A 16,863-nucleotide genomic window follows, 5' to 3' on the forward strand; every position below is an offset into this window, starting at 1 on the left:
TCCACAAATTTTGAAAGAAAGACTACTTCAATGGAATAAGACATCTCTAATTTCATCCTATCATTCATTCCTCTAATTTTGAGTTTTGGGTTTTTTTTTAAGTTGTAAGTGTTCTCAGGGACATGTCAAGTTGATTTGAGTTTTATTTTCATAAAGTTACGCAGTACAATAGGAATTCTATTTTTGTAAATGTACAGAACATTGAACAAAAGAAGAAACAATTGTCTGAAGTAGTATTGGTGGTATAAGTATTAAAGGAGTATTGCAAACAGTTTAACATTGCTCTAGATGTTCTGTCTAGATTTTGACAAGTTTTGTTGTAACATGGTTATTATATAAGAACATTATATTATGCTAGAGAATAAGTTAAATTACTGTAATAAATTGTGCAAACATATTGGAAGTTGCCTTGGTTAATGGTACATGCTACTGTATAAATTAATATACAGTATAATGAGCCCAACAGCAGAATGAGACGTTGTTTTTTTATTTGATTGAAATATGCTAGACAGAGAATTGACTTTTGAAGTTCAAATATAATATATTTCAAAATCAAAACTGACAAATTTTTGGTTTCCATATTAAAATCATAAAAAGAGAACAGTTAGCAACAATGGTGTAAACTAATTTCTTTTCTCTCCTCCATTTCCTTTCTAGCACCTCTTGTTGACTCCAGTCCAAGACACAGCAGTTCGGCCATGTTGATGCTCCTGTCAGTTGTTTTTGTGGGTTTAGCTGTTTTTTTAATCTACAAGTTTAAAAGGTACGTGTCACTCAAAACTGCTGAAGAGCTGTGACAATGCCTACAAATAAATTAGGAATTGTAGCCTTAGGCAGCGGGACATCTTCATTTTCCACATCTTAGTGGCCAGTTATTTAGTGTTGCAAACAGAACCCCTCCAGGCTCTTAGAGGGTCTGGTGATCCCCTTTCTAAATCCTAATTTCCACCAACTCTTCAATTTAGAAGTGATTGATAACTAAAAAGCACAAGAGAATTCCTTCCTACTCCCTTTACAGAATTCACTTAATTGTCACTTTCATTCAAAAAGACAGGTATTCAACTTGGCTCAACCTTTTAACAATCACTAATCAAACTGCTTTAAAAAACACTCGTCTCTTTTCACAAGGAGACACTGGTGTATTCTACCCAATAGACTCAGCACAACCAATGCACTCAATACCTTCAGCTCAAAAATCATCCTTATCTGTACCTGGCCTGTTTGGCCAAGAATGCAGTTCAAGGCCTTTACTTAAAATAATTTGCACCCCTGACACAGCAGCAACCAGTTTGATAATCTCACACATCTCTCACTCTGAGACTGCACACCTGTGTGCTGACATTACAGCAGAGAAACACATTGGACTTCACCTGTGCTCTATAGTTAGGTCAGCACACTCACTCCCCTTCTTTTTGTGAAAGAACCTACATACAGACTAACTGCTCCAGCTACCTCTCTTGGCTGCTCTTACATATTAAGTCAAGGGTGTGACCACTTCCACTCAGAGCCTATCATAATTGTTCTTCTCCCTCCTGTGGAATCTCACTACCTCAGGGTGCCAATTATTCAATTAGATCAGCTGTGCCCCATTTTTACTCTGGCTGTCTCACAGAGCCATGTCTCACTACATCACAATGGCATATATTGGAATAATTGTGTATTGTTAACCATACAACTGATAAATAGATTGCAACACTAATTTGGTTTTTCAAAACTGATGCTTCAAAACACTAGTACTGTAGTTTTGAAAATATGTAAATGCATTTTATGATTTAACATCTTAAACCCCAGTTAAATAAGCAGTTTACAGTGGAAGGTTCAGAATAAAGCCCACAGACTTCATTGCAGGCTTATTACAAAAACATGTACAATATGAATTGAAGTGATGTATTGTATTTGCTATATGTGTTTTCTGATATGGAACATGCAAACTAGTTTGTTTGTTTTAAAAGAGAGGAAATATCTGCAAAATGTACAGTTTGGACATTTTGAAACAGTAGTGATCCTGAAGAAAGCAAGATATGAATGGACTTTTAATTGATCACAATTTTTTTAACCATGGCTTATGTCATCAGTAATATACTGTAAAACTACATTCAGAGTCAGGACAAATAAATGGTAGTAATTGCAGTAATTGGAAAGCTGGATTGTGTGCCCCCGCCCCCTTAACCCTATCTATTTTCTTTCATGCTGGTGAATAAACTAATTACCAAATATTCTGATGGGGAACTGTATATTGGGAAGTGCATCCTACTGAAAAAGAAACAAAGCATGACATACTGTAATCTTAACTGTGAAGAGGCAAGTCATATTTGTTATAATTCGTAGATCCAGAGAACATGAGGAGTCAGGATTTACACCACTGTAGTTACTATTTTGTAAATCCTCTTCTGGCATGGATCTCACCGACAATATGCACCCTACAGTATGTGTTAAGTTTCTTGTACCTCTGATGTTTTTTTTTACAATTCCTAAGGGAAGAATTGCTCTGAGACTTCCAAATTCTTTAGTTTTCTTTTGTGAACTGCCTTCTCAAGTTCAAACCAAAAATGTTTGATTGGATTAAGGTCTAGAGATTGAGATGCCCAGTAGAGAGCATGCATTTAGATTTATATTACTATGCACTGAGCCATTTAGTTCTAAATTTGTTTAGACATAATATAAAACAATATAAAATATAAATACATATTTATTCCTAAATATATACAGTAGGTTTTGAATAATTTTGATGCTGGAATGTTCACTTTTGGTGAAACTTGACATATTTCACCGCGGACATTAGTGTTAACTCAACATGACCTTTAACATTTATACACCATAATGTTGATAAGCATGTCCAAAGATGAGACAGATAATTGATTGCAATTTTCAATCAGATGTAGTCATAAAAAATCAAGTAAATTCAGGTCACTTAAGTTTGTGGTTTACCATCAGAAGGTGCTTCTTCCTTCCAAACTGGCACAAATGCCACATTGTTCAGGCAAGATTGAAAGGTCTGGCAGTCAGTATCCTGAAAATGCCAGTTTGAGTTGTGCTACTGCCTTTAGACTTACAGTAACAGTACATGTCTCAAAGCCAAAGGTGGCACAGAAGTGTCCATTTCCCAATGTATTGTGAAATTTAATTAATTATTTATTACCTTTGTTCTGTACAGTGCTATTAAGATTATAGTATGCCATTTTCAGAATGAATTAAACAAGACACAATCTTTATTTTATGTGGTGTTATTTGTTACTATTTTTAGGGGTATGATTAAATTTGGAAGGTAGTTCACTATATGTATACTTTGTCCTTGGACTGAGTAAAATTCCAGCCCTAGCCCTCCCTCTCAAAGAGATTCGATAAATATACCTATATAATAAGTCGATATATAATATATACCTATATAATAAGCACAGTTTTGAAATTATTTTTTATGCATTTAAAGGTGATCTATGGTCAATACTGCACATTATGAATGGCCATCACACCAATAAAAACCCCACAAAAAATGTAGCTTTGGTATTGTTAGGACTCATAGGGTCAACAGGTGCTTTTTATGGTTTAGTAGTATGAGTAAAGCCTGATGTACAAAACAGTCTACTCAGAAACCTATTCTACATAGGAACTTGTTGTGGTTATACACTGTTTACAAGAAGTCTTCAGAGGCAGAATTGTTGCATTACATACAGTAGCATCACTTCACATCATGGCTATATTTATTCATTCGTTAACTACTTATGTTTTTTTTAAAGTTAATAAAATTCAGCTAACAGCTTCAAACATATTTACGGCAATGTTAAATGATTAAATTGGCAATGTAGATTCAGAACAGACAATAAAAATAAAAGTAGCTTTTAAAATTACTATATTCTAAAACTAAAACAAATCGCAAGAAATGTTAAAGTACACAACAACATTGCAGTTCCCGCTAAGAATGTAGGAAACCTAGAAAAGCAACAAAAAAGTTTTAGTAAAGTGTGTAGTCTTTAAAACTCTTGTGTGGATTAGAGCTCCTAATTAACCTCAGTAGCAGTTAAATCGATAATTACACAATCACTCATTTTACAGCCGAAGGAAAGAGCCAGTCTAGAGCATGGGTGTAATAGTCTGTACAGATAAATGCTAATTTGAAATTAACTTGTAACACCTCAATAAATATGCATCATCAATTCAAATAGAAGTACATCTTAAATTATACATTACTTTAGAGGTTATGTTACATTTGCTTCAGGAAATATTAATTAATAACAATAATAATATCCTATTTATCAATCTGAGCAACTATATACTGTAAGTTGACATTCCTCTCCCATTAATTCCACACAAAATACTTTCTTTTGTTAATAGCTATGTTTAAACCCACATAAAATACAAATGTTTACAGTATATACTATACATTATTGTGGCAGCTGTTTTATTGTTAGAGGCCAGGAACAGTCCCTATTGTTTGCATCTTATTTGCTGCCTTTCCATTGCAAACTAGTGAGAACCTAGATAGGTTAGAGGGTTCTTCTTGAGATGTTTGTAACTGTGAATTTGTTTTCTGTACCGCATGTAAGTCACTCTAATTTCAGTTCTGTTTAGTAGAGGGGAACGAACCTTTACTCTCCACTGTGTTGAATGATCCTGAAAGCTGTCTGAACCTACAGTATAGTTGTCTGCTTTTTTAAGCTAAGACACACTACCTGCATGAGCATGTGTCTATAACAGCAAAATTGTGTTCTTGTGCAGTGTTTTATCTATCACGAGACAGTGCTTCTGCCACAATGATAAGTAGAAATAGGTGCAGATACATTTGTAATCGCCATTCAAATTGTTCTGAGGTTGTGTTTACCCCTTTTCATGAAGCTGAGACCCATTAATCATGCCTCTATCAATTGTCTTCCATTTAAATTACCTTGTACATGTTCTTCTCAACCACTTCAAAAACTGTCACCTTCAAATGTCTAGAAGATCATGACAATGTAAGTTTGACTGAGTTGAATAAATGGTATAATTGATAAAGGTGAAATTACAGGTCTTGCCTTGACGAATAGGGGAGAATTAATTTTAAGATTATTTTGAACAGTCTGAAAATAGGCATCTTTTTGGTAATGACAAAGCATACAGTACGGTACTGTATGTTCTAGAAATCACAGTTGACTTACTGCAGTCAGAACAATATAAGTTAATATTAGTTGATGTATTATAGTACAGTAATATTGAAGATGAAGTACTGTATAGTATCTTTAGTAACTGTGGTAGCAGGATTAATGATCCCAATGAGAGGTAGGCAACTGGTTTGAAGTTATAGCACAGTAGCTGAAGGCTTTAAGCCAAACCTAACCGAACAGTCAGGGATGTATATTGATTACTCTTTTAGTCCAAAGTTTATTAGTTCACACATACAATATAAACCTAACATCAATAACTATCCATTTTCTGACACTTTCTGTAATTCAGTTGGTATCTTTTTCATCCCATTTATAGAAAAATTCCATGGATCAATATTTATGCTGAGGTTAACCATGAGAAGGAACAGGAGATGATTGGCTCAGTCAGCCAAAGTGAGAGTGCACCCAAAATTACTCTGAGTGAGTTTCCTAGTCCTGAGGAACGGCTGGAAAAGGAGTTGGAAACCAGGGTCATAGGTGAGTGTTCACATCAGTACACATCTGGTTTGTTTATATGCAAAGTTATTGTACTATGTATATTCTGATGCCTATATAAATGTCAAATATAAAGTCCAAATTCGATTTATCAGATTGAGGACTTTATTTTACTATAATCTGCTAACCAAGTAAACACTGAACAAGTATTTTAGGTTTGAGTCTCTACTTTTACATAATTGTAATTCAACTGCATACAACCATCATAGTGTTGCAGGGGTTAGCATTACTGCCTCGCAAGTGCTGTGGCCCTGGGTTCATTTCTGGACTTTTCATGTCCTCCCCATGTATGCATGGGTTTCCTCCAGTTTCCTCCCACAGTCTAAAGACATACTGGTAGGTTAATTGGCCCTGGTGTGAGTGTGTGTGTGTGTCAGTGTACTGTATGCCCTTTAAGGGAAGTGGTGTGCCATCCAGGAGTATATCCTGCCTTGTGCCTGTTGCTTGGTAGGATAGGCTCCGTGCTTCCCTGTGATCCCGTATAGAATTAAGAGGTTAGAAAATGGATGGATGAACTGCATACTGTATATGTTCTGACAGAAATAAAGAATTTGAGAATTATTTAACAATGTGCATCATTTAAAAAAAAAACATCATAAAAGTCTGAAAGTAAACAGAAAAATACTCAGTTTTTCAATGTGTTGCTAAACATATACTGTTTAGAAAACTATACACATTTAATAAATGAAAGCAGCCAAATGGACTGAGCAATAATAAGTAATTATCACATATTTAACAAACTATTAAAGAATCATTCTACATTAGAACAAGATACCTACATATCCTCTGTATGTGAAGTGTTTTAACCTAAAAATATATTGGAGCTTAAACAACACTAAAAACTTTTTTTGTATTTATATTACCATTAGAATCCTTGCTTGACCTTTTGCCTACTTAAGAAGTCATTTTTTGCAAGTTCAGCCTTATTCATTCCTGAATTGGGCTTCCTGAATTCCCTTTTCAACAAAAAGTATTTTCTTGCCATTAATACCCTGCCCTTTCCTTCTTTTGTGTTTTTCATTCCTTCATAACCTGTTATGAATAGAGGCCTGAGACACTTTGTCTGGACACAGTTGTTCTTCACAAAAAAACGGCGACAAAAAAAAAAACTTTACTCTGCAGGACTGAAAGTATAAGGAAGCAATGTCAAATACTGAATAAAAATGTGTATTTCGGGGTAACTTTATTAAGAATTCACAGATCCCAGAATAACAGTTAGCTTTATTGTTATTTTACACAATGTGACCGACCGGTTTGAAAAGGGGAAAATAAGAGATCCGTTTAGTATCTTGTTGTAATCAATTATAAAGCTGTATGATTATCAGATTGTGATGTCTGCACAGAGCAATCAATAAATTCTATATTTCTCTGCGGCCTTCACCACTGTAGTTGGTTGAGAGCACCAGAAATTATGATTAGTTTTCATGACCTTTATAAGGCTTCAACACAAATTGATTCTATTTCAGTTTGGATTCTGTTGCCAAAGTACAAAGGCACCATAAGAGATACAGGAAATCTAGTAATAGGTGAGACTGAAAACAGTGGACTGCAAACTTGCCATCATATGAGAATATTCTCCTCCCCTGATGTATTTACTAATACTTAATCTCTTCAGAATGCAGTAAGGAAACAGCATAAAAGCAATTCTTCCTCTCGCATTTTTCCTGTTACTAATATTATTGTGGGAGGTCATTATTTTGATCTTAGCTTTTGCTTAAATAATTATACCAAGTAATTTCCGAGAAGGTTCTGAAGGACAGGGCTGGGAAAGGTTACTGTTGGTCTTCTGGGTATCATTCACTTAGCTTTACAACACTTCTTCAGCCTTCTGATAATCTGGGCATAGTGATGCATATCCATTAAATATACTGTCAAACCTTCTTGGCCTGTTTATGGTGCTTGCCACACCTCCTATCGTCATTAAAGGGCATGTTACAAATTCTACATTTCTAATCTTTAAACCATTCCAATCTAGTTGAAAAAAGGGAAAATAATTATTTTCATATAACAATTTGAAGATTTGTACTCATCTGTTGAACTAATCTTTTTTTTTTACTGTTTTACCAGGAGGAATCCCTAAAGTCAGTGAGAGTGAAAGCACAAGGGAAATTCCAAACTGCACTAGCGTTTAAAAACCCGTGATGCAACGAAGTGTACAAACGTTTTGAGATTTGGAGGTTCTTTTTTGTAATTCTAAAACACAGTCAATGTTAATAGTTTTTTAAGGACCTCATTTATACAGATTTGCATGGGTGTGTCTTGTTTTACAAGATGTATGGGTTCGATCGGAATCTACTTATCAAGGCATTTTTTTTATCCTAAAGAAATCTTTCTTAATTTTGAGAAAGCAGGAATTATAAACAAAGTTAGAGAGCACCTGTGGAGTGTGTTGCTGTTGTTACACCACTGTGTTGTTCATTTTTTTGTCACATACATTAATAAAAGTGCTGTTGGGCAAAAATTAAACAGCTCTTATGACAAAAGAGGACATGTATTTTTGTACATAGCTTGGGCATTTAGCATTTTAGGAAAATAACCATTGTCTTATCATCCTTTTCCTGATACTGTAAAAGTTAAATTTAATGCAGCCGTATTAAATCTCTATTTTTGTTTTGCATAGATTAAAAATCTTGCTTGGCCATCTGACATATCACATGAGCAGGTAGTTCTTAGAAATAAACTGGATTGTTGATTCCTTAAATTATATTAATAGGTTTTTACAATATTGTTTTTATCTTTGTAAGTGCACCTACTTTTCCTTCTATGTGTTGACCAGCCCTTTATAAGCGCCGAGGTCTGAGCCACTTTGACGGGACATCGTTGTTCCTTTTTGGGACTAACTATAAAAATCAAACATTGATTGCAGAGTAGTATGTTTTTAAAGGTATCTCATTTTGAGATAAAGGTGTAAAAAAAGATACCTCCATTTTTATCTTTTGTCTTTTCACTTTCAAGCAAGCACAATCAAAGAAAAGAGTGAAGAAATATCCTCTACATAATCAGAATGTATGTCAGGAAAGGGAATTTTTTCATTCCAAATATTTCCAGCTCATGCAGTGCAAAGGTCATGATTTAGAGGTCTATTTAAAGAATGCAAACTTTTAAGCAATGCACATCATACAGAGAAAAAAATTCAAATAAGGCAGTTCTCCCTTGCTGTAAAAAAAGAATGGTCTGATAAAGAATTTATTCTGATTAAAATACAATGAAACCTTCTATAATGAATGAGTTGTGTTACTGTTCACTTTAGCATTTCAGTCAGCATTTTCCAGCAGTGAATTAAATAAAATGGAATGATACTGTTGACCCTGTTGTTTTTAACACATTCTGAGAAGTGAAAGAAATGGATATGCTTCTAAAATATGGAAATTATTAGTAGCCACCATGTAGATTGGCTTTCAGAGACAGGTTTAAGATCATCAGGTAATGCATTATTATTGTTATTAATGAATGTGGAGGCACACATGGAAAGCTGTACATGTAATAGGAAAAGGAAGAAGTCATTGCCACTGTCCATTTTGATATGTAGGCTCAGACCACAGACTTAGACAGCCACAGACTACAGTCTTCTGAATGGTCTCGTGATGAAGACAGCACATTGGCTATAGGTCAGAGGTAAACAAAACTAAGGTGTTGATGAGTATCTTTTCACTTATTTGCACCTCATCTTTGAATACATACACTTCCTAACTTGGCTTAAACAACATATCTTAGCAACACATTTGCCAAGTTTCTCTGTGGGACAGCAGTCTTTTCAGGGGGGATCTAAACCTTATTTTTAGTGTTAGTTTCTTTAACATCAAGATACGAATGGTCTAGTGTCAGAGAGCTATCCTCATTGATTTCCTTGTTGCAATGGTATTCAGGTTTTTTGGTCTCCAGGGGAAAATGGGTTAATTTTACTGTATAGTACTAGTTCTATTAAAACAGAATTTACTCTTGCATTTGTAACTGTTTTTTTCTGTGTGTTTTCTCTTTGTAAATAGGCATTCTTAACCTTTCACTTGATTCTGGAACTGTACAACACCAGTAGACCTGACCACAGTATGTTTTAAATACTTATGTTGGGTGAGAAACAAGACATTACCTTCCAAACAGCTTTCTTTTAGTTTTTCTTTTAATGAGGTCCTGGACTTGTGCATGTTAATACTGAGGACACAGATGGTATACTGTAGATAAAGCCTGTTGTATATAGTTCTTTTTTAATTTCCCAAATAAGACATACAGTTCAATACATTCAACTGGATTAAAACCTGGATTCACCCTTTTTAATTTATTTTTCAAGTCTTTAATCATGGAACCCTTAAAAGTGTTTCAATTGTTTGCCCTGCTCTCTCAGCCAACAATTCTATTTGAATTCTAGTAAGATGTGGGTTGAGACTTATTTTTCCTTACTATTGATGTTGTAATGCAATTGGTCAGTTGCAGCTACAGTATAATTACCTGACATAAAATTAATATGAATTAATATTATATTTAACACACTTCCTTCTTGATGCTCACAATTACAGTCCAATCAACTGCTACATTTAAAATAATTGATTTACACAAACAACCAGAAAAAAATGGACAATTGGTTGAATGTTTTGTGTACAAATTTGCATTTTCACACGAAAATATCTGCTAAGGCAGTCTTTAGATAAACTCATATGTACAGAGCCTAATTATTTCCACTATTTATATAGTATGAAATATTGGTATGAATACAGCCAGCCTTTACTGCCATTAATATCACTGTAAAGAAAAACAAACTTTTTTGTATGTAAATGTTATTTTCCATATATGAAGTATATATTCCTAGAGAAAAAAAATACAAAAAAAACTTAATGTACGTAAAGTTGACAAACTAAGAACATAATCTTCTGTACGATACTTATATAAAGAGCTCAAAATATATTATACTACTGTCTTGTGTGTTTTAGGTTCCCAGAAGATAAAATGCATACTTACAATATACAATAGACAAAAGCAAACCACTGCATCTCTCCCAGGTGAAAAGAGTCAGGAAACAAAGTCCTATATTTTTAATAAAAATAGAAAACAGGCGTGCTGGTTGCTGACAATTAATATTAACAGTAAAGGAAGACTTAAATTACAGGTAGTTCAATTAAGTGAAGTATTTTCAGCTGTAAAAGACTGTCTATATAAGTGCAAGGTTTTATGTAAACTAAGGAAATGTGAATGTCTACTAAATGTGAGTCTCATCTGAACCGAGAAAACAAAAGGTGTTATCTTGTAAACTGCAAAGTTTACAAAGGATTTATCTACCAACAGTTACTGAAAAGTGACATTTAGTACAGTACTAAGATTCAGCTATTTGATACATCTGGCAATTCATCTTTTTCCCGAAATTACCGTATGTTTTTTCTAGATCAAAATACACATTTGGAGTTATCCTAAAAAGTATAAACATTAAAGATACATAGCAAAATACATACTGTATTTTTAAAAGACAACACAGAGGAAGAGCTTGCCAATGCATCAGACATTTTTAAAAACTAGTCTATTTGCCAGCCAGCAGGAAACCAAACATTATCAATGTGTTTGCTTCAAGCCATTACAATTATTCATGAAAGCACTCAGAGAACAATTAATGAGTACCAGCTAAGATACATTATAAATAATTTATTTTGATTTAAGTTGAAATCATGGTTACTTTTTACCTCAAATGACTTTAATTGCCATCTGCTATCTCAAAACTTTTTCAAAAAATGAACTTTGCCAACATAAATTGGAATCTTACTCTTTTATCCCATCATCTTCCAAGAAAAAAAATAACCACAAATGGGCAAAGAAGGATAAACTCAGTTTATATTATTAAAGCCGTAGAACAACCCCTTATTAGAGAATGTACATTAAGTAATTACAACAGGCTATCAGAATTAGCATTTTATCTTTTAAAGCCAATAGATTATTCTTTAAACCTTCACCGATCTTGATACCATGTATTCCACATCTTATGTATTGTACTTACTGTATTTGTTATTTTCTTTTAATGTGTATCAAAGATAAAACATTTATCTTATCATGCCTCATCTTAAAACCAGTCAGAAGTGAATAACTCAATATGTGCACCTCCTTTGTAGCTGGTATTGTACCATTTGCAGTAATGAGCACCCATACTGTAGGTTGATGCGTTGGCACTCTTTCCACTGATTTACATCTCTGCTTTTTGCATGCAGGAATGAATGACATGCTGATGTCAGCATATAATTACATGAAGAGTAGCTCAAGGAGAAAAGTGCAGGTATTCAGAAATTATTGATTTCTTGACTGCTGAAGAATTGTATGGTTTCTTCAAATTTAAAATGCTTCTAAGAATGGCTTCTAAGACATTGTGCACAAGAGTAATGAACAATGAAACATTCTCTTTCTTGTCTGTCTTGTTCTCATTTCATTCTGCTGTGTTTAGAGTTTTTTTTTAATTATCACCTAATTTCACAAGAGATGTGCAAGGTTGTAAAATGTAAAATGAATAAGAACCTAAAAACAGAAACTTCATTTAAATAAACTGATATCTATTCTATCATATCTTGTAACAGTCCTTGTAGATTTATTTACTGAATGTGGAAATTTTTGTGACAGTGGTACATAAGATAGAAAGGCTTAGAAACAGGGATAGAAAAGCTTAGGTTACAGGGCATTTCATTGCTACAAATCCTGAGCACCATATTACAACTGAACAGTGAGGTCAGAGCAGTAATAGATTGTTTTTTTTTATTTTGTCAGAATGGAATAGATGTTTGGGAGAAGGTCCTAACCCACTTCCAGACTCTTATGTACAGTATATTTATATACAGTACACTTCCTGAATTTCTCTTTTTACATCTCTCTCTCACCCCTCCTGCCACCCCATCTTCATCCTTACAGCACCCCCCTAGGTCATTCCTTGCAAAAGTGAGGTGTCTTGCAGCCTCATCCTTAGTGTTAGGTTACCGTTCCCTCAAACAGGCCAAACAAGTTAAGCTAAACAAACCTTTAATAAATTATCATCTGTGTCTCATTTATTAGGATCTCATTGACCTACTGAAATGATTATAACATAACATAATATACTGTATATATATATATTTGTCTGATTGATTCTTAACTTTCTCTAACATTACTGTTGTACAAGCCAAGTAGAAAATGCACTCAATTTTGGTTGACTTAAGTCTGTTTCTAAAGCCAACATTCTCCATTGGCTGGTATTTTCTGTCATCATGGTAATATTTTAAGCATTGTAATACAGATGCTACATTCTATCAGCTTGAAACATCTAGAAACAAGATGTCTTAGAGATGTGTCATATCAGCATTCCAGAGAAAAACAAATTATCAGTATATAATATTAGTGCAATTTTGCACACTTTTACAGCAAAATTAAAGAACTTTCCTAAGAATGTAATTGACAGATTCTGGGAATAGGATATACAGTATCATGATTCTTCAGTAAGTCCACATACAGTAATTAATCATTTGTAAATCCTTCAGTGGGCAAACAGTTGCAACATTTTGTCTGCACAGAAACTATGAATGCATGCACCTTCATATATGTTGTTCTTGAGTTTCTTGTTTATTTCAATATTTCTACTGTAAAGAGACTGTCATTTTGAAATCGTTGAAAATAAATGTATTTTTGTACATCACATAGAACCTTGTTGCTTCTTTTGTGAATGTGCTACTTTTTCAAAGACTCCAGTAGCATGTTGTGTCTTAAATATAGAAAAACAGCTTTTATCCAACAATGCAGGAATCACTTATGTCTGTACTAAGACGAACTGAAAGTAATAAGTATAATAGTCAGTAGAATAATACTGTAGATTAAACTGATTTAATTATAAAAATCAATTACTTTTTAAGTACTACTGCACTATTCCAACTTTATAAATATGATTACATCTGTAAAACAAGTGTTCCCATCAAGAAAGATAAAAGCAAAACCCTGATGAAGTTGTTTTCTAAAACTGGTAATAAAAAATCAATAGGATAACGGGATATCTTATGTTTCTGCTTTTTAACACACTTTTGTTCACTTTTTCTACACTATATAATCTCTAGGGTGGCACTGTGGCACAGTGGTTAACATTTCTGCTTCACAATGTTGGTACCCTGGGTTTAATTCCAGATCTGTGTGGTGCATGCATGGGGTTCCTCTGTGTTTCTGTCCTCAGTCCAAAATCATACTGGAAGGTTAATTGGCTTCTGGGAACATTGGTGTTTCTTGTGCCTAAAAACGAGTGACACAATACAGACACCCAGATACCACAATGCAGACATCTTTTTAACACCCTGAGATGCCTCAACATTCACCTAAGACATGTGAATCTCAAAATGAGTTATTCAACACATGTGGAAAGAAAGATGGAACTTCAAAGTTACACCAGGTATTGAAATATATACATTAAATAACTAAATCTATGAATGTGTATATAGCATACGTTGTTTCATTGCAGTTCACCTACTGTATCTATACTAAAGTATATTTTTATGTAGGACATTATCTGATTCCATGTATGGTTCATAGAAGACATAGATACCTTATTCAGGTTATTTGATTCCAGAGATGGTGAAAACTGTGAAAACAAGGGGTCTGAACTGCACAAACACAATCTTCTAGCTGCATGTTTCAAGAGAGAGGGAGAACTCCCTAGACTACCAGATTAATTTGCACTGAGGGAAAGGAAGGCTTCAGTGCATTATTCATCATGAAAGGTATCCTCTTCTGATCTGCTTCTCTGTTATCTCATGGTGGCTGACATGAAAATTAAATTTAATTTGATGGGTGCTGCTCGAGAGGCTTGCAGAAACACAGCATCAAGGATGAGCATGCCGGCAAATTTTCAGAAATGAGAGTGAACACAGCTAACTGGGATTGTCTCTTTGGTTAGCAACGAGGTGATTGGAAACAGGATTCTGCTGCATTTGATAAAAGACCCCTGTCAGAAAAGATGGCAGCATTGTCATTTCAGAACTCTACCCATGGGATTGCATTCACCAGCTTTGGAAGTACTCTGTCACTAAATAGGCTTCCTTCAATTGTACTTCATTTCACTTTTGCAGAATGTGCTGTTGGCAGACGTGAGTCTAACACTCCAGCATGAAATGGATATCCTGGATGGCAGCCTGGCACAAACAAGCCTATTTTTCTTTATTCACCAGGGAAAGCTGGAAACATGGTTATTATGCTGGTGGTCAGATTAATCTTAGGCCCTGTCTTTCTTTCACCTTTGGTATGTAATACAATGCATTTCAGATACCTGCATACTTGTAACAATGGGTTACCGATAGACCTATAATCCACTTAAAAATTCATGCCATTGTGGGCTGGGTTGCTGTATTATCATCCAACAACCCCAATGAGCACTGTTTTCTCTCCTGTATGATTCAATAAAAAATAGTCATAATATCATTCAGTGTCAAACAACAGTTGGATTTGTTTCAAAATAATTTTGTTTGGGGCTGTTACCAAGTATTTCAGGAGTAGAGCTTTGAAAACTTAGAACAGGAATAAACAAACTTTGTCTCATGGGAATGAGTTTAGTAGTACTGTAGTGTGTATGTCTGTAATCAAGGTATCAAGTTTTATTCCAGTTTCACAAAATAACCTACTTTAGTATGTTAAAAAAAACTTTGAAATAAATGAACTGCCACTTATAAAAAATCCTATACCACCACAATAAAAAAACTTAAAAAATCAAATAATGATTTTTATACAGACACTTCATTCTTTTGATTAAAATAAGAGAGTTTAGACCACCTAGCACCTTTGGTTGCTTTGCTCAGATCAAATGTTTTATGAAAGATGTCAAGGTATCCACTTCAAGAAAGTACTATAGTTTGTTCTAGACTCTCACAAACCATATTTCCTGTTCTAATTTTTAAGTGCACTATCTCATAGTTTGAGATACTGTATATACTGATGGAAAAAACATCTTCCTCCTCCACATGCTGGCCCTCTGGTCTGTGTGGAACAGGCTGAAGAGTGACTAATCTGTGAAGAGGACCTGATGCCACTGCCAACAAGTCCATCGCAGCCTCTCTAGTCCAAGCCAATCTGGACCAGCCTGTCTGGTCCAAGCCAATCTGGTGTGACGTCTAGGAGGTGTGAGTAGAGGGCCTCTGAAAGGTCACCTTGCTCTAAGACCAGCAGCATGGAGCCTCACTGTCCTGTCACTGATGTGGGCATTGAGTCTGCCAGCAGTTTCAGCAGCAATACAGGTGTCAGATCTGAAACGATTTCTCAGATGGATTGAATCTTGGACAGTCATCCTACTCTGCAGTAAACCTTCTCTGCAGAGTAGGATGACCTTCTCTGCAGTCGGGACACAGTGTCTGGCAATGCTGGCACATGACATGCCTGCCTGCAGCATGCCAATGGCCCTCTCCCTTGCTTCTGGTGACATGTGAGGCATTATGGAACGCACAGAAAACTGAGGCCTTTTTTCTTGCAGTGACCTAAGCTTTGAATTATGGACTTTTTAAAGGTGACCTGATCAGGCATTGTTCCACCCAGACCTCGTTGAGTAAAAGTGCACCTAACGAGCTTTCATGTGATTGGCAAGTTGCAATGCCTCACTGCAAAAGCTGTATTGCTAGTCAGAGGGCTTAAAACAAATTGACAACTTTTTGTGAAAGTACATACTGTACTGTAAGCTGTAACTATGGTATTCTCATTCAAAAAAATAATGTTTCTTTTTTCCATTAGTATATATATATATTTACAACATTAATTTATAACATAACGAATTATGCAGAAAACCCACAGAAAAAAAATTAAAGATAAGCACGTAATTAATTAAATTTTAAGAAAAGGTTCAGGAGGAAGACAAACCCTAATGTCACCTAATTGATCCCACCTATGTAAAAGTAAAATGATTCTATCTTACCAGCTTTCATATTTTAGTTTTCATAATATAATTGTTATATTATACCTCTTGCAAGAATCAAACCTTACGAATTACCTTAGCATACGGCTACTTTTTCTACCACCTGAATGAAGGAAACCAAACTCAATTGCTTTTGTATCACAAAAAGACACATAACTCCATCATAATTTGAGTTCAACACACCCCAGAACTCCAATCAACCTTATTCCTGGATTCAAATTCTTGTCATCCATTTTTTTCAGCTCTATAACCTGCACTCTTCATCTGTTCTGCACAGCAGCAGGTACCATCTTTAGCCTTCTGTCCATCAACCCTATCACAAATAGTTCAGCAGATGGTCTCATCTCTCCAAACTCTGTCTCTTCT

General features: G+C 34.7%; 1 protein-coding gene across 1 annotated transcript; it reads left to right on the forward strand.

Moving 5' to 3' along the window:
- Nucleotides 1-663: 663 nt before the first annotated feature.
- On the forward strand, nucleotides 664-13,259 carry LOC148835023 (VPS10 domain-containing receptor SorCS3-like). The gene is made up of 3 exons (XM_088916106.1): nucleotides 664-763; nucleotides 5,452-5,612; nucleotides 7,698-13,259. The coding sequence occupies exons 1-3, from the start codon at nucleotides 699-701 to the stop codon at nucleotides 7,760-7,762; spliced, it is 291 nt and encodes a 96-aa protein (XP_088772232.1). The 5' UTR covers nucleotides 664-698; the 3' UTR covers nucleotides 7,763-13,259.
- The last annotated feature ends 3,604 nt before the right edge of the window (nucleotides 13,260-16,863 follow it).

Source organism: Atractosteus spatula, chromosome 5 (genome assembly GCF_055471065.1).
Source record: "Atractosteus spatula isolate fAtrSpa1 chromosome 5, fAtrSpa1.hap1, whole genome shotgun sequence".
In the NCBI taxonomy this organism is placed as follows: domain Eukaryota; kingdom Metazoa; phylum Chordata; class Actinopteri; order Semionotiformes; family Lepisosteidae; genus Atractosteus; species Atractosteus spatula.